Source organism: Parambassis ranga, chromosome 16, assembly GCF_900634625.1.
Source record: "Parambassis ranga chromosome 16, fParRan2.1, whole genome shotgun sequence".
Classification (NCBI taxonomy): Eukaryota; Metazoa; Chordata; class Actinopteri; family Ambassidae; genus Parambassis; species Parambassis ranga.
Genome location: NC_041036.1, coordinates 10,170,160 through 10,188,251, shown reverse-complemented (window position 1 = coordinate 10,188,251; position 18,092 = coordinate 10,170,160). Strand labels below are relative to the sequence as shown.

Below are 18,092 nucleotides of genomic sequence, written 5' to 3'. Positions count from 1 at the left end.
TAGTAAACAAGTAGAAAAAAACTGAATGCTTTTATTTATTTGTTTGTTTTTATTTTTAGAAATGAAGCTGCCATTATTTACAACTTAAACACAACAGCCATTTCTCACCATGAAGGAAGCAGAGCTTTAAAAAAAGAGAACATTGTGTGAAATACTTTGTACTGTGGAAAATATTACTGCACTGCAGCAAGAACAAGTTGTGCAACACTGTATATACTCCTCCTGTCATACTCCAAAATATTCCAGCTCCTCTGGTAGGTGTGGCTGCTCTGCTCATGCTCTATGCAAATTGTGTATGTGTGTGTTTTTCCCCCCTGTGTGTGCATACGACTATAAGCAGACGTTGAAGTTGTGCAGACTTATGTAAAGTCATTGACTCAGTATCAGGAGGTAGGTGTTGTTTAAGCTGTTGCGTGTGATTTATGTAAATATTAAAACACACTATTATAACCCTTTAACCAACATCAGCCTGATTAAACAGTAAATGAGGCCGAACCTCTGCAGCAGGGGTGTCATATGACAGTGCTGTTATGGGTGGTCCCGTGAGACATTTTGGCTCATGTGGATAGGGGCACTGAGCCATCATGGCCCGTAAACAACAACAGCGTCAAGCTGCTGTATATTGGATGTGAGCGTCGGCCTGGTTGTCTGGCGCTTGTCTAGATTATCACAGATCTGGTGAAGTGGTATTTAACAATGCTTCGAAGGTGTGTCTGGTACGTAATTCAATTTTACCAATGACCGTGAGGTTTTAGTCAACAACATCCTCCCTTTAGAACGTCGCACTGAATCGTGCGTCTAGCTAATGTTAGCGATATTAGCAAAGTTAGCCGTATTGGAAGCTAACAAGCTAATCATATCTAACTAAAAGAAACAATACGCCAGCTGGACGGGTTTAAATAAGTGAGTTGGTCGCATTCGATAACCCATTTAATGCCAGTGTGGGTATGTGTAAGGTATATTGTAGCTTTGCGAAATGTTACAGAATATAGTGTCAGACAGACGTATGCTAACCAAAGCTAATGTTAGCTAATGTTGTCCAGCCACGGTCTTTCGAACTTTTATGGGCTTGCAGCTAACTTGCTATCATAAAAGCAACCCAATGGCGTTATTTTATTCTCAGTAATACCTCGTGTTGTGGTCTAACAATGAGAATATAAAGCCACGCTGGCATTGTGTGCAAGTTTGTCGAACATAACATCGTTACACTGCGAAATCATGTCAATAACGTTACTGCGTATCTTTAGCAACATTTAGCAAAGGTGAATTGTCACGCCAATTTGTGCCATTTGGCGTTAACAAACAGATAAACGTAGAGTGTTTTTAATGCACCTTTTGTCTTGTGAACCTGAACACCAGTTTATCATTGTGACAACAAAATATGCCTTCAATGTTTATACGTGGTCTGGCGTCAGGAAACAAATCAATATTCAATCACATGGAGTCCTGGAAAAGCAGAGCTACTGTATTATTTCGGCTAATTTGTTAATTAAATGTAGTAAGAAGTGACTGTTTTTATCTGGTAGTTTTTTTAGTATATAAAACTATTGAAGGTATGTAAAAATGATGAAATCAGCAAGATCTTTTTGGCAGCCTTGCTTGTTAAATTTACTGAGACAACACATTTATATAAAGCTTAAAATTCTGCCCTTCACCTCAAATGTAATGTTTGTTTCAAGTAAGGAAATTGTGTGTCACTCATAATTTCCTTTTTGTGTCCCCATAGACTGACATCCTTCAGACGGGACATTGTTCTCTTCAGCGGGTAGCTTACAAGCCATGTCCTCACAGCAGCCTAATAGCTCAGCCTCCAACAGCCCCACCAATATCTTGGGTTCTCCATTCTCTGTGATCAGTCCCTCACTTAACTCCCCAGTGGTCTCACCCTCTCTGGGGTTTGGACCCATCAGCAACAGTCAGGTAACCTATTAGAGGGTGTGTATTGATGTCACGGTACACTTGATTCTTGCATTTAAAAGATAAATTGTGCACAGTGTGTTCATGAAGAAGACAGTCTTTTATACAAGTCAGAACATTTTTAATGTCTTCCATTACAGAGGACATTTGCATCCAAACGAACTAACGAATTAACCGACAACAGAGTGTAATTTAATTTTATTTGGTGATACTGTGTCCAGATCTCTCCTTCAGCACCCGTATCAGGGATGCACTCAATCAGCAGCTCAGAGGATATTAAGCCTCCATTCGGCCTGAGGCCCATGCCAGCTCACAGTCCGGGAATGCTGTCTCAGAAACGCCTGTGTATCATCTGTGGAGACCGCTCTTCTGGTGAGTGAACCCCCTAAGAACAAGATGGACAGAAGTAAAACATGTGCAGAAACAGCTGGAGATTCTGATTTTACTATATCAAGCACCAAGCCTGTAACTTCTTTGTTTGTAACCTTCTGTAGGAAAACACTATGGAGTGTACAGCTGTGAGGGTTGCAAAGGTTTCTTTAAACGAACTGTGCGCAAAGACCTGAGCTACACCTGCAGGGATAACAAAGAGTGCCTGGTTGACAAACGCCAGCGCAATCGCTGCCAGTACTGCCGCTACCAGAAGTGCCTGGCCATGGGTATGAAGAGGGAAGGTATGTAAAGAGCAGCACCATGTCAGTCTATCATGATATGTATCAGTTGTTAAGCTATTCAAGGTTTGGGAACATATTACAATGCAGCTTCTTCTTTCTGCTCTATGTAGTTGAGATCAAAACAATGGTGGTAAATTCTGCAGATATTTTTTGTGTAGATGAAAGTGGATGCTAGATTTGATAATAGATCAGGCTTTAGTCGGGTTTCACTTGGGGTGTCGAATTCAATGCAACATTTTTCAGATGTAGGCATGTAGATTTAGTGATTCATCATTCATTGTCTAAACATGACACGAGCCACTCTGCTCAGCACCTGAAGTTCCAATGCACAAAACAGACCAACCTTAGTTTTTGCATTAATCATTACTAAAGATGTAGTAACATTTCTGGGGTTTGTGTTTCTAGATATTAGGTGCAATAGGACTGAATGGGTGGATCCTACAGCACCAAATTTAAGTATGACTTTTTGAGTGCAGCACCAGACCTTGCAAAGAGGCACAGAATTTTGCATAATGTCACCACAACACTCATCTCATTCCTGGAGTGTCTTCATTCTTCTGTATTCTGCGTATTTTGTCTGCTGCAGCAGTCCAGGAAGAGCGTCAGCGGAACCGCGAGCGTGATGGAGACCTGGAGTTTACTGTCGGAGTGAATGATGAGATGCCTGTAGAGAAGATCTTGGAGGCAGAGACGGCTGTGGAGCAGAAGACCGAGCTTCACTCTGATGGAGGCTTTGCAGGAAACTCTGTGAGTGATGAAAAATATTAGTCAGTTGTGAATTTCTTACTGGTGACTGATGGTCATGTGAAGGTCAGAGTGGACTGTTGTTTGTTTTTCAGCCCCATGATGCTGTTACCAACATCTGCCAGACTGCAGACAAACAGCTGTTTGCTTTGGTGGAGTGGGCAAAGAGAATCCCTCATTTCTCCGAGCTGCCCCTCGATGACCAGGTCATCCTGCTGCGTGCTGGTATGAACAATTACTGTTTAGATGTAAATAATTGTTTATTTACAGACAGACACACACATCACCTGCAGAGGACCAGCCCTGTAGAGTCAGCCATAGATGGAAAAATGTACAAATATGCATCTACACTAAAACATGTTGTTGCTGTCACTGTTGTTAGGTTAAGTGTTAATAGTGTCCCCATACACGCCATGCCCCAAAGGCTACACTTTTTCAGGTCTCAGTGGAGGTGACTCTCAAAGGTAACTGATGGGTAGTCAGATGTGTGAGGCTCAAGTGAATGGTGTACACAACATTACTTGGATTCAAACAATATTTGTGTGTCACCTGAGAGAGGAGGGGATTTACAGCTACTCATTGTGAATGTATTTTTACCTGCTGGCCTGGTTTTCACAGCTGTTGTCACATACCCGTGTGTTCCTGTGTCTCTGTGATCAGGGTGGAATGAGCTCCTAATTGCCTCGTTCTCCCATCGCTCCATTCCTCTGAAAGATGGCGTCCTCCTGGCGTCTGAGCTGCAGCGGGACAGTGCACACAGTGCAGGAGTAGGAGCCATTTTTGACAGGTATATTGAAGAAGAGCAAAACAACTATACAATGCTGTAACTAAAAAGCCGTAGTTTGCTTTTTGGATAGCTCGTGTCTAATCTAACCTTTTCTGATGCAGGGAGAGTGTGCAGAGTGCAGAAGTCGGGGCCATATTTGATAGGTATTTTCTTGTGATTTTATGGTGTCTGTAAAAAATAAAAAGAGTGTGAATTTCTTTGTGTATTTTACCATCTGCACTTTTCTGTATTTAGGGTTCTCACTGAGCTTGTCAATAAAATGAGAGATATGCAAATGGACAAAACCGAGCTGGGCTGCCTCCGAGCCATTGTCCTGTTTAACCCAGGTACTAGACAGTGGAAGATGTCTGGGTGTGTGTCTGTCCCCTTTCTTATTTAAACGTACTTTACTGTATTATCTGCAGATGCAAAAGGGCTCTCCAGCACCAGTGAGGTGGAGCTCCTTAGAGAAAAGGTCTATGCATCATTGGAATCCTACTGCAAACAGAAATATCCAGAGCAGCAGGGAAGGTATGCTTCCTCGGCAGGTTTGGTGCAGTCTTCTCGGGTGGACCGGATCTAAAACGATGACCTCTCTTGTTTCTCTGCAGGTTTGCAAAGCTTCTCCTTCGACTGCCAGCGCTGCGATCCATTGGCTTGAAGTGCTTGGAGCACCTTTTCTTCTTCAAGCTGATCGGTGACACGCCTATTGACACTTTCCTCATGGAAATGCTTGAAGCTCCCCATCAGTTGTCTTAGATAGAAAATGCGTACTGTGGTTTAGATAGCTGAAGTCTGGGAAGCGGGCGTGGGACTGGAGTGGCACTTTAAGTTCTTTGAAGATTTGTCAGTTTGTCTCACCGCTATCTGCGCTACACTTCCTTTAGTGGAGCACAGATTTGCTCATTAGACCAAACTCAAGGCTTGGCATGATCTACAAGCTGGTGCTATGTGTTGAAATAACTTCATGAGTAAAGTATTTTTTAAAAAAATGTAACATTTATATATTTCCCTCACAGGCGCTATAATTTGGGTATACATTTTATATGAACTTTTTAGACTCCTTAAATATCCAGTTGTTTCTCCAACTGACTCAATACCTAAAGCCTGTTTTCTTTTTTTTTTAAAGAAAGCCGACCTGAATTATGGGTGTGCATTTTATAAATTTTAATTCAAGCCAGACTTAAAAGTGCATTATTGTACCAAACAGTCACTGGGAGTGGTGTCCAAACAGTGACTCTCCATCACAGATGATAAAATCCTACCAGAAGATGGTGAGTCCCCACTTGTCTGTGCTGATTGATGATCAGCTTTATGTGTCTTGTATATACGGTTAGTGTTTACTTCTTTGCCATTTAAAAAAAAAAAAAACAAAAAAAAAACCCTAATCACGTTGTGGTTTATGATTAGTCTGCACTGTACACTCGCTATGTACTATTTCTAAAACATATGCCCGGGCTGTTAAACGTTCAGGCATTTGTGTTTTGGTGCTATTTCAGAGATAATTTGACATTTTTTGGTGCAGACAGTGCACACCAAACCACAAACCTAAGAATATATGCAAAACTAAAACCAATTCCTTTGTTAATCTTTGCTTATAATGTAGCAATATAAAATGTAACCTGCATAAAGCCTGTCAGTTCTTCAGGGGTTTTACATAGTAAATCATGTCCGATAGAAAGGGAATACTCCATTTTGTAATACATCTATACAATTCTAAGGTACTGTGCAAAAGTAATTGTTCAGGGAAAAGTGTACATTGATAAAATTCAAATTATGATCAAGAAGTGCAAATTATATAATTCTTAATATGTGCCCTTGTTTTTTTAGTTTCCAGCTAGTAAAAAGCAGAACGTGTCTTGGGTTGCACTGGATTTGCTGAGACAGTTTCAGCTGATTTTTTTTTTTTTTTTTTTTTTTTTTTGCTTTTTTTTGATGCTCAGTTGTATTTCTGACCCCCCCTTCCCCCTCTTTTTAGGTAGCTGTGTTGTTCATCATAATGTCTCTGCAATTTATTAAAAGCAAAACCATAATCGCAATTTAGATCCATAATGCCCTGTGAACATGCAGCAGGAGTTTTTAAGAAAGACCAAATGAGGCTGTGTGAAAACATCTGATGTGAGCTGTGATGCTGAGCTTGTCATCGACCTCTGTATGCTCTTGAACATAAATTGACTTGAAGCATGGGTTGTGTGGACTACAAAATAAAGAAAGCTTAAGTTTTTTTTTTTTTGGTTTGTGTTTTCTCGAAACCAGCAAAACCGATGAAAGATGATTTAAAAACTAGTCAAAAGTACATTTTAATGAGCCTTTTTATTGTAGTTGTTACATAGTTTTTGCTGTGGGCAAAGATGCAATAGAAGCCTCGGTTGTGTAGCACTTGTGTCCAAGTTCCACAGTGATGTTATGGCACAGGCAGCAATGTGTGGTGTGCTAACGTTAAATTAAAACGGAGAACGTTGAGTGCAATGAAATCAGAGACTTCTGAGGGAGTTCACTGATCTGAGTCTGTGAAGTGAAAAGTTTTAGTAACACGTAAACCTACAGCTCTGAGAAGCACCTCCCTGTTTCAAGCAGTAATGATGCTTTTTTTGTTTAAAAAAACCACGCATGGCTTGGTTTTCTTTAAATTAGAATAACACTGCTTTTTAGTCTATAATACACTATTCTACACATGAAGCAAAAACAACATAAACATGACATGTACATCATTTTACAGCATTCCCCAATATTGTTTTGTATGATCTGGGAAACACAACGAGCTCTTCTTCCTGTAACTTCACTTCTCTTCTGAGTGGCATGCTACACTCGGAGTCTAAGGTGCTGAACAGTTTCCAGTACATTTTAAAGTAAAAACAAAAGTAGTGCTGCTGTGACTTTGTGTAGCTAATTGTTCTCTCTCTTTCAATGGCTATGTTTCCATCACAGTGGACAGATTTACCTTATAAAGGTGTGAGCCACATACAAACTGAATGTCATAAATCCAGTTATTCCTAATTGATTATAAGCACAATGAGCTCATAACGGCACACTACGACTTAAGAAAATGATTTCAGCACATGCTGCAAATAATAACACAACAAATGTGCTGCAAATAATCCAAATAAAAGGAACTGTTTCCACAGGGGGTGAACAAAGCTGAGCTAAGGACAGCCAAAGGCTGAGGGATCAGGTGACAAAAACATGAAAGCAAATCAAAACTACTTTGATTTTACTGTAACACGGCAGGATCTGTCATTTTTTAGGGGCCAATAAGAACTTCTGTTGTGGTTCACATTACACACAGCACATGTGTAGTTGTCTTTTATCTTAATCTGCTTTTGTTTTGTCTTATTTGTATACATTTTCTTAAGATGCAGTGTGTTGAGTTCTCTCAGCCAGCATAATCACACCAAAAGGTTAGACTGCAGGATGCTTCTTATTTACATCAGTACAGATTGACACTAATTCTTTTGTGGACTCATGTTACTACTGCCAATTCTCACTGTACTGTATGTACGCCCTGATTATTATCACAGCATTTGAGAACGACCAATATGAACTGTGAGAGTGGTGCCAGCTGAACTACAAATTTCTCTGACCTGCTCTATTTTGTTTTACCTCCGTCATGAATGGGGTGTAACTACGCATGCCTGTATTTTACAGTAAGGCAACAGGACACAGCTAATGTGCATAACCACTCCTGAAGTTGTCATAAATACTTTAAAGCTATCTTCATAACAAACTATTAGATCCAAGACAAAACACATGGAAAACGTTTAAAAACACTGGTTAAAAATAAAATCACAGCTCATGAATATTCCACACTGCAGTATTCTCACTACTCTCATCCGCAGCAACATTTTCGTGATTATATGTCCCTGAAAACGTCTTAATAAATAACTGTCTCTGAAAGGCACTCTGAAATGTGCAGCTCATAGTTTCTATAAAATAAATTCACTATGACGATCGCTCGCTTGTACCCCTGCTCTTTTCAGAGTCCATCGGTGAGAATCCCATGATGCAACTTGCCTGTATGTGGTGAAGCCGAATGTTTGCAGGACAAGCGTTAATGTGAAACTAGGAGTACCAGCAGACATTGTGTTTGCGTATAATCTTTAAAAATGTTTTATAAAGTCCTTTCCCTGTCGACTCTGATCTAAAAACTGTGCTACTGTTGAACTGCTGGTTGAGTCAGTTTTCAGATGTCAGTGTGGTTCATCAGTGTCAAGGAGCTCACATTCCATCGATACTCCACTTTTACATCCAGTGCAATTATTCCTTATTTGAGCACCTTCTATTTGAGCAAAATGAAACACAAAACTACCACAGTAGTATTCAAGAACCCTTTGCATGAAGCATCTATTCAACAGATGCAACGTCTTTGTTCATTTTTTCACTAGAGTTGCGGTGAGGGTTTTGTATCTGTACCACATTTTCTGGATTCAATCAAGGCCACAGAGATTGAAGCACTGCCGACTGTCCTGATGCCTAAAAAATAAAACGTTTGTAGGTGTTCATATGCAGAAATTCTGAAGGATGATTGTGATTAAGCCATGTGAGCGCAGATTGTCCGAGTTTATCCAGCAGTAGCAAAGCTTAGTGGTTTGAATGCAGTGCTCCAGTTTATGAATTCAATCTTGCATGTGAGTAAACTAAAGATGAGATCAACTCATCCGGGGGGGGGGGGGCTTTAGTGGTAGGAGCCAGTGGTTCTAGAGGTTGGGTGGGGGCAGTGAAAGGGTTCCCAGACACTGTCATGTCCAGCTCACACCTGCATCTCTGGACCACTGGACAAGCCCAGAGCGTTTGCCTCCTCTGTTGTCAAACCATTCTTCAGTGTCCTTCTCACTGTGCAGTCAAGAAGAGAAACAGTAGTGATAAATGAAAGCCTGTGCAGCTAAGGGCAAACTAACTATGATAACACTGACTTCCCCACGATTTAACAAGACTCACGTGATTTTCGGTTGGCTCGGGATCGCCTCCTCTCTCGAGGCTGCGTCCGCTGGCTGGGCCCCTGAGTGGCTGACCTAACAATCCTCTCCATGATCTCATCAGCTGTATCGTCTGTGCAGTTCACTGGGTCATCACTGGCAGAACACCACGGGGCAACGCGGCCTGAAACAAAAAGGCAAGAAGCATAACAAAGCAGGTCCAAGGCCCACACTCATAACAATCATTAAAAAGGGAGCTGATACTCAGGCTGCATTCACATACACTCAGGCAGACCTACAAAGAAGTGAACCCCCATGCCTGAGAAATGAAGATCTGTAGTTCCTCAAATGAACACTTGAGACAGGCTTATATTAAAATGCAAAAACATTACAGTAGAAGCAATCATGCTGTGTGTGAATTTACATTCATCTTCAGATGTACTGGACAGATAATACACAGGATGTGACAACATAGGGCAGAACTGACCTCTGGTGCTGCTGGCTCTGGTGCGTGTTCGAAGGCCTGGCACTGTGGACGCTCCGCTCTCTCCGTCCTGCAGGCTGCTCTTTAGCACGGCTTTCATGTTCTCATGTTCTGCTGCATCTTCAGCATACTGGATACCCTGAGGCTGGCTCTCCTGTGCATCTGATGGAGCACCGCCAAATTTACCGCTCTGTAGGAGGAGATTCTGTGTGAGCAGGATCAGCTTCATACTCTGGGACTCTTTATTATTAAATCTTTTACCACAGGTTAGTCTGTACTGCTGACTGTACTACTGTACTACTCTCTACATTATTCACTACATATCAAATTACATGTTTAGTCTGTGGCACACATTTTTTCAGTTTCTCAAAACAATGCAATGTTCAAGAGTTCCGAGGTGTATTATTTTCCTCCGGGAAGTATCTAAGATTCACTCAACACGGCAGCAGACATCATGCAGCTGTCGGTCCTTGTCATCACCATCAAGTTTCCTCATTCATGTGGGGTCACACGGATACAGAGGCTTGGCTTCATGTGTGACTCATGTTGTGTTAATCCTCACAAATACACAAGGCATTGTTTAAAGTTTCAACAGCAAGTCATGCTTAGTAAGTCACACTGAGTTCCATGCATACAGAATCCCCTACCTCACTATCATCGTCATCCTCACTCTATAGAAACAAAAATACAGAGGGTAAACATGCCATAGGTTGACAGGGCAGTTTGATGGGGTGCAATATTCGGCAGTGGCTCATTTAGTACTTGAACTGATGAAGAATCAAACCCACTATCAGCACTTTCTTAAACCAGCTTTGTCTGTATTCGGATAATTAGATTGTATTTGAAAATGTAAAAGCATGAAAGTATCTGAAACTGTGTGAAACGATCAGAAAAAAATTGCCAAAATCTAATTATAAAAAAAAATGTTTTCTTAAATGGCTGGCTTCCGATCATTTAATGTGATTAATAAATACCAGAAGGAATAGTGCATTGTCCACTCGTAAAATACTCAGAAGTCTGTGCTTTAGCTTATCAATATACTTTTTCCCTCAGGGATTAAAAGTAGTCTCCATTCATTCAGATATAAATCTAATAACTCAGGTCTTTTGTTGAACTCATAATAAATCAAAACATGAATAAAGAAAAATAAAAAACATAAAATCATATAATCAATAATCTCATTTTTTAATCAGGGTTAAAAAAAATAAAAATGCAACCAAATCATACCCAGTAACCAGCATTTTTCCCTATTTTCCCTGCTACAAACAAGTAATATATTAAATATTTTGGCACCGTAGTCTCGCCTAGGGCACCAGCTCTGCTCTGCAGCCTTGTGTGAGAAAGCAGAAATGTGATTTGTAAAAAACCTTTTTTTCATAAATGGTAAATCTACCATGAGATGTTCACCTCCCTGTACATCACTGCAGATATATAAAAGCTGTGGAAAATAAGAACATGTTTGACTGAGTATCTCTGTAGGAGTGTGGCTGAGGTGCGGTCCTTGTTATTTCTCCTTCAGGGACATCCAAAGGTTTGAATTTTCACACAGTGATTGAATTAGGGTCCTTTGAAGACAGTGGGGCCCCTGCCAGAGCTCGCTGTGGAGTCTGCTGCGAGCGGCCGACTCTCCAGGGTTCAAGGGATTTTAATCAGGCATTGAGGTGTTTGCTCTGGCCTTTCTTAGCCTGCTGCAGCTACAGAATGGGATACACTAAAAACAACTCACTGTTTGTTGTTACAGTAACCTATACATGTGAATACAGAGGAATGAAGCTGATGTCATTACAAATGCAGGCCTGCCTGTCAGAGGTGGCTGCAATTGGTGCCCTAACCAGATTAAGGATATAACCAGCGTCTGGGGATTTTTAATATTGTTTCATAGAAGTGAAAAAGTTACAAACTAAACAGAGACGAGGGTTAGGAAATGAAGAACGAGTATATACACTTACATCTGTTATCATTTTTCCCCTGGTCTTGTTCCTCTCTCGGTGGTTGGCCCTCTTCTGTTTCTGTTGCAGCACGCGCTCTCTTGTTGTCCGATACTCCAGGGCAAATTCACTCAGGATCTTGCTGAAGCGGTGTATGCTGACCTCACGTACTGCATATATCGGATGGCCCAGGAACAACAGAAAGGCATGAAATCTGCAGATGTGTAGAGAAAACATCACATTGAGGCAGTTTGAACGCCAGCTGAACACCAGTGATTCTTCAAGTAACATTTGTTGTGAATGAACATACCTGTTGATAATTCTTCGATGTACAATCTTGAGAATAATAATTCTCTCCGCACAGTCTTTGAGGAAGTCGGACATTTTTTGCTTCAATGCTGGTTTCATTTCATGTTTTGCGATGACCTTGAGGTGATCCCATGATGCTTTGCACCTTCGCTCCATCTGGGCCAGATTGTCTTGAAGCTGGTCGAAATCCACCTAACAAAAACAACACGGGCACAGCCGAAAGAATGGCATTTAGCACAGCTAAAAACAGCCTGTGGAGACCTTTAACGAGTTTTTAAGAGCAAACCTTGGTCAAGCGGGTGATGGCTCCTATCTCGGAGTAGAGGTCAGTGCTGTCTGGAAACTTCTCGACCACAATGGAGCAGACGTGGTGCAGCAGCGACTGCTTGTGAACTGTGTCCTTCACCTCTGGGACTTTCTCCAAATAACTTAGCTCAAAGCCTTTGGCCTAGAGATACATACAAACACAGGAGCATGCTCAGAATGTGGGAGGGAAACAACTGTCTAAAATTAAAAATCATGGGTCCTGACTCGATGACCAAATTGCAGTGAATTTCCTTTTGGCACAGTTAGACAAAGGGGGCTCAATGGAGCTGATATGTAGATTCATTAGACTGTGATTATCAAAAACCACAATCTACTACAGGCCTAACAGATTACTCCACTCACCACAGCAAAGCTAAAATTAAAAAAAAAAAAGTATCATGAAAGACATAATCCGAACAGGATCTGCCTTGTTCTTCTGCCAGTTTTAAATGGTTTACTGCAAAATATAAATGCAGCCATTATTATTTACGGGAACTACTTGTTTTGATGTCGATGACTTATGTTTCCTTTATACATGTTTGGCTCTCATATCCCAGGGGTTCACTCATACGTACACAGATGCATACCCACAAAGGCACACGCAAAACACGACAAAACAAAACAGAGACACAGATGCAAGTTCACACACAACCAGCCAGACAAACATAAACTTTCAGAAATCGCACAACCTCCCTCCCTTTTTTCTCTTTGGCAGAGAGAGCCAGGTTCAGCAGAAGCCTAGACAAGACTTTTGAATATTTACGGGAGTTGAGACAAAAGGGGCTTTGGAGGAAAGTAGGAGAACACCCCCTCCTTTTCATTCCTATAATTTGATGACATCTGACCATATCGGCCTCATGTATGCATGTACACCCTGGTAAGTAAAAGTGGTATTTGAAAGATTAGTGGGATAGCCCACACAGGTTTACAGCTAATATAAGAAAGAAATGCAGCTATTAGCAAAATCTGTAACAAAATGAACTGTTACAACATAAATATTTTGGGAGTTACCCACATTAGAACCATTGAGGAAGTTTCCAATAGCAAGCAATGTGGTCAAGATGTATCTGAGTGTCTTGTTTTTGTCTAACTGGTCCATTCCTTCCTTTAGGTCCTGCAGAGGCTCAGCCACTTCCTAAAAGAGCAGAAAAATGCAGTCAAAAAAACACATCATTGTTGCCTGTTCATATTTCTGCCAGAAATCTGCTATTCTTTCTCTCCAGGGAAGTTTGACTGCACATGTGCAAAACAACGTATTAAGCCTCGTCTGGCTCCAGAGTCTGACCTTGGTTGGAAGACTACAAGTTTGGAAATGAAAATAAATCTGAGGGTGTGAAGTTACCAGACCTCTGCAGTCTGCTCCTCATGTCTGCTTGCGGCTAGCAGCTTGAGCCATTAGCTGCTGCTAGTATAACACAGTAGCCAGTTAGCCTAACCTAGACTTATTGGCTGCTGTGTTATACAAGAGGGACTAAAACAGGAGAAACAGCTACCCTTGCTCTGTCCCTGCACGTCACAATTAATGAGATTTATTGCTGCAAGGTTAAGTCTGATGTGTCTAGGCAGAGCCAGACCTGCACCTTCCCAGGCTTTATGCTACGCTAACAAGCTGTTAGCTTTACAAGACAGTTTTCCAAATATTTTTTCTTACTTATATATGAAAACAAATGAGAATATTTGTTTAAAAAATGAACATTTGTACTTATGTAACTGCCCAAAAGTTATGTGTCTGCTTGTGATTAGAGGGACCAGGAATGTGTCTGACCTTCTCAATAAGCTCATAGTCCATCTTGAATGCCCACAGCTGCAGGCGAGCTGACAGCTCAGTGATGGAGGAGAGGGTGAGGAGGAACTGCTCAGCACTGCCCAGGGGAATGTCTGGGTTGACCAGCTGAGCCTCCTGGATCTTTTGCTTCTCCTCCTCCGTGGGGATCATTGTGAGGATTTTCTAGGAGACAGAAGAAATGAGAGGAGGAGAGGGGTTTATAGGGCCATTCATCAAACATATCAAAAGTAAAATCATGGTAAATCATGGCGTATAGCGTGAAAACAAACTGTTTCTGACCTTTCTAACTCTGGTTTCCAGGTATCACAAATTTGTGTGTGACATCTGAACTTTAAACCTCACTTTTGTTGTCTGGCTAAAGAGACAAAAGGTGAAGAGGAATACTCCTATCTGCTGAAAATAGACTGCAGGAGAAGCTCTCCAATCTTCGGGTTATATAACAGCAAAGGAATGTGAGGATGTGAGATCCTAAAAACAAACTTTAATTATCAGTGTGATTAATTAAAACAGACATGTGCTATGGTATCTGTCTTGCTTGAGGAAAGCCACTTGCGTATTTTGGTGGGACATGTAAAAATCATCCAAGAAACCCGTGTTTAATTTGGATCTTATATACACAAATACAGAATCCTAAGAAAGAGCTTACCTCAATGCCTTCCTTGTTTAGTGCATACTCATCAAAGTTGAGAATTGCAGTCTTGATTGTGCGGGGAGGAGGTAAGACGGTTAGGCCGATGTTTATAGCGTTGCTTCGCTTTGAATCCAGGACTATGATTTCCTGCCGTTTGCCATCAATGGCTGTTTTCTGTAAGATACAAAATCATTCAGCCAGCAAATAAAAAATATTTTTTCATTTGCTGGTTCCCTGTCAGGATAAGTGCAGCTCTAAAGCAACTATTTACCATTTTAAATATTATCCTAAACATCAAACCTATTGTGCTGATGTCCAAATAAGTGTTATCCTTTTAGAAAATTTGTAAATGGACAGTTTAGTGCAGATGAAATATATGAAGCTTAACCATTTCCACTTTGAAAATGAGATAGAAGTCAGTTAATAAGTGTCTTTACTTCCTAATTTGCATATCCCATCAAGCATGACAGCAGTTTGGCATCAGCAAACTTATAAAATGATCCCCAACGTGAGGTTGCATAAATTTGGAGCTATTGGAGGGAAGCTGAAGGAACACGCTCAAACATTAACCGTCCTGTATATCAGTGCTGCATGTGTCTGCTGTAACAGCAGTATGACAATAAGTTACCTTTGTGACAGGCAGCTCCTTGGATTTGGACTCAAACAGCTGCTCCAGCTTGGACGTGTCCAGTTTAACTGGCTCCAGTTTAGACCATAGGGACTCCTTACAGAATTTATGACTCTTACACTGCCAGTCCACAGGACGCACCTCGTTCCAGAAAAGACGGATGGTCTTCTTCTTCTTTTGGAAGAGAGGCACCTCTCCTCGGGCGAGCTGAGGGGAGGGTGGAGGGATGGGGGCCATGAATGGCGGAGGCGGGGGCATCATTTTGCCCAGAATTGGAGGAGGTGGGGGACAGCCAAACAGGGGAGGGGGTGGTGGTAAGGGAGCACTGAAAGGAGGAGGGGGAAGTGGTGGTATCAAGGCCCGTGACCCAGTCACACTGTCCATATCTAAAATGTCCAAGTCATCCTCGTCCCTCAGGTCTGTAAAGTCCATTTCTTTGATCCGCAGCTCCCTGGGTGTGGCCATCAGCTGATCCCAGATATGATCCGACTCTTTCTTAGGAGGTAAAGCTGATGAGGCAGCGGTGGATGATTTGTCTGTCTGCTGCTGGTCTTTCAATACCTCTACCTCACATGGAGATGTTAGGCCTTTAACCAAATCTCCAAACTTCTCAGCCACTGCTCGGACACTGCCCTGATTGTCCAGATGTCCCATCTCCATTTTTTTCAAATTTTCCTCTCTGGCCTGTCGATGAGCTTCCAGCGTGGAGATCCTGCTGACCAAACTAGCCACAGACTCACTGACCTCCGTCTCCTTCTCACATTTACACTTTTCCTTCTTCGATTCTCCAGCATTCCCATCATCCTCAGCGGCTGTGTTCTGAGCATAGAGCATGTCCAGCATGAAGCGCTTGCTATTGAGAATTTTGTTGCACTGGTCATTTACATCTTCTTTAATGCACTGAGTCCACTGACCTGTTGACACAGGACAACATTTTTAGAGAAATATATGTATAGATGGGTAAATAAAAAGTGAGAATGAGCTGTACCTCCTTCACTGTCATTGGAAAGTTTCTCCTCCCGTTCCTCTCTCTCCAGAGTGCTGCTCGTAGAGGAGATGCTGGATGCAGAGCAGTTGTCCTTTTCATTCACTTCCTCATTTTGTCTCTCTTTCTCACTCAACAGTACACTGTCTACATCCCTTTCCATCGGCTGTTCCTTCTCAGAATCCTCTAACTCCACATCCACTTCCACTACATCAGCTACCTCTGCTTCTACTGCTGCTTCCTCTTTCTGTTCATCAAAAATCTCCTGCTCTGGTGTCTCTACTTCTTCCTCCATGCCTGTCTGTTCATCTGACATCTCTATTGCCACTTTCTTTTCAGACTCTGCACAACCCTCTGTCTCTGCATTTGACTTCATTTCATTCTGTTGTTTCTCTGGTTGAAAAGGTGGTGTGGGAGAAGGTTCTAGTGCTGCTATCACTGGTGGAGGACTTTTGGTTCTGGACTGTTGGTCAATGTTTGGCTCAGAGTTGTGTTCTGTTCCTGGAAGAGAAACAGAATATGTGAAACTGTAAATACTCGAGGTAAATGACTAATCAATAATCAAATCCTTACTAGCATGTTTTTAGAACAACTAAATTTGGTTTTATGGAAAGAAAGAAATCTTTTCTGATTACAGCCATGACAGATTACCTTTAAATCCCAGAGGCAATTTAATCACAGCCTCATTAAAGCCATCAGTCAAGAAGTACCGTAGTTCTCAATACCCTTGTTTCAACAGTGCAGCTGAATTTCAGCTGAATGGGTGCACAGACATCATTCATGTTCATATCTGTTAAAAATTAATAAGAAGTTAGCAAACACCGTTTACCCAGTGTCTGGTGTGCAGTGGCATCTTCTTGTGATATGGTGGATGAAGGTGTGGTACAGCGAGATGCTGAGCGGCTGGCAGGGTTAGAACTCAAACACAGAGTGATCTCTGTCCGTCCTCTTGTTGGCACTCTGGGACGCTCCCGCTCAAACTCCTCTGCAGCGAGCCGCTCCACAGCCTTGTACCTGCAATGTCATGGTGTAGCACTCAGATGTTTACACACTTAAGTTTAGATGCATGGTTTGTGTACTCAGGCACTCAAATGGTGACAAATGTTGCCCACTTACTATCAAAGTTTTCAATGTGCTCTTGGACTAATCACACTTCACATTTCTTTTAAGTTCTATGAGGTGCACTTTCAAGTTCACAGGGGTCAAAAAGGTGAGGGTCTTTTATTGCTCACACACTCACAGTCAGAGGGAGATAACTAAACCACATGCATGCCAAAACACAATTACACACTTGTCATGTTAACCTTTGGGATGTCTTAATAGTAAGCGGGCCAAAAGGGGCCCCAGCACCTATAATTCAGCCTGAGGCCGCGTTCACCTCACTTTACATCTGCTGTTAATTTTAGAAAAGCATCACAAAGCATTTATAAAACCTCTTCATTTTTTTCCATCTATTTTCACAATAGGCCATGTGAACCCATGTGAACCATTGAAACAAAGTAAACTCACCTTTCCTCTCTGGCTTGTCTTGCTTCTTCCCTCTTGTCTACATAGTCTCGGCTGAAACACGAAATGATGACCGTAAATGATATGGATTTAATAGCAAACAGGGCATCATAAAATGCTAAGACATGACACATGAGCAGGACATACTGTAGTGTTTTTGAGTTATCCTGTCACTATTGAGTGTACCTAATGCTCCTCCTGTAGAGCTTTCTTAGACTCAGGGGAGACTAAAATCTATCTACATCTGTATTAGCTGTGCAGCTGCCTATAGGACAGAGTAAAGACATCATACAGTGATAGAAGCCTGTGATACGGAGTGTTTTGTCTAAATGCTAAGCAGAGACTGACTTAAAGCGGTTCCTCTCCTCTCTTTCAATCCTCTGCAGACGCTCTTCTCTTTCCAGGCGCCTCCTCTCTCTCTCTGCAGTCAGAGACTCCTGATGCTGTCTGTATGATGAAGATAGCAGGCCACCTAATGCAGGCCTGCAAGTCAAAGACAAAGTGACATTTTCATT

General features: G+C 41.7%; 2 protein-coding genes across 9 annotated transcripts in view; one reads left to right on the top strand and one right to left on the bottom strand.

Annotated features, from left to right (window-relative positions):
• Positions 1 to 540: 540 nt before the first annotated feature.
• LOC114448098 (retinoic acid receptor RXR-beta-A-like) lies at positions 541 to 5,219 on the top strand. Of its 5 annotated transcripts, none has more exons than XM_028424808.1 (12): positions 541 to 707; positions 1,727 to 1,920; positions 2,139 to 2,289; positions 2,412 to 2,591; positions 2,997 to 3,047; positions 3,178 to 3,338; positions 3,431 to 3,560; positions 3,996 to 4,122; positions 4,224 to 4,265; positions 4,357 to 4,448; positions 4,527 to 4,632; positions 4,713 to 5,219. In XM_028424808.1, exons 2-12 carry the CDS (start codon positions 1,780 to 1,782, stop codon positions 4,858 to 4,860), a joined length of 1,329 nt encoding a protein of 442 aa, XP_028280609.1. In that variant the 5' UTR covers positions 541 to 707; positions 1,727 to 1,779; the 3' UTR covers positions 4,861 to 5,219. The 5 variants fall into 5 exon arrangements, with proteins under 5 accessions (XP_028280609.1, XP_028280607.1, XP_028280611.1 ...); XM_028424806.1 differs by having other exon boundaries at positions 543 to 716; XM_028424809.1 differs by lacking the exon at positions 541 to 707 and adding an exon at positions 766 to 903.
• A 1,176-nt stretch (positions 5,220 to 6,395) lies between these two features.
• The window catches only part of fhod3b (formin homology 2 domain containing 3b), a 73,456-nt gene continuing 61,759 nt past the window's right edge, over positions 6,396 to 18,092 (bottom strand). For 2 of the 4 annotated variants that reach the window (XM_028425907.1, XM_028425909.1), the window contains 15 exons: positions 17,926 to 18,060; positions 17,581 to 17,631; positions 16,901 to 17,085; positions 16,075 to 16,572; positions 15,087 to 16,000; positions 14,474 to 14,632; positions 13,807 to 13,989; positions 13,057 to 13,176; positions 12,022 to 12,183; positions 11,737 to 11,927; positions 11,448 to 11,640; positions 10,146 to 10,169; positions 9,502 to 9,688; positions 9,037 to 9,198; positions 6,396 to 8,931 (listed from right to left, as the gene is read on the bottom strand). In XM_028425907.1, the coding sequence (XP_028281708.1) occupies positions 8,849 to 8,931; positions 9,037 to 9,198; positions 9,502 to 9,688; positions 10,146 to 10,169; positions 11,448 to 11,640; positions 11,737 to 11,927; positions 12,022 to 12,183; positions 13,057 to 13,176; positions 13,807 to 13,989; positions 14,474 to 14,632; positions 15,087 to 16,000; positions 16,075 to 16,572; positions 16,901 to 17,085; positions 17,581 to 17,631; positions 17,926 to 18,060 (3,247 nt within the window). In that variant the 3' untranslated portion in view covers positions 6,396 to 8,848. The remainder of the gene's footprint in view (positions 8,932 to 9,036; positions 9,199 to 9,501; positions 9,689 to 10,145; positions 10,170 to 11,447; positions 11,641 to 11,736; positions 11,928 to 12,021; positions 12,184 to 13,056; positions 13,177 to 13,806; positions 13,990 to 14,473; positions 14,633 to 15,086; positions 16,001 to 16,074; positions 16,573 to 16,900; positions 17,086 to 17,580; positions 17,632 to 17,925; positions 18,061 to 18,092) is intronic. The other 2 variants (XM_028425910.1, XM_028425908.1) reach the window with 1 other exon arrangement.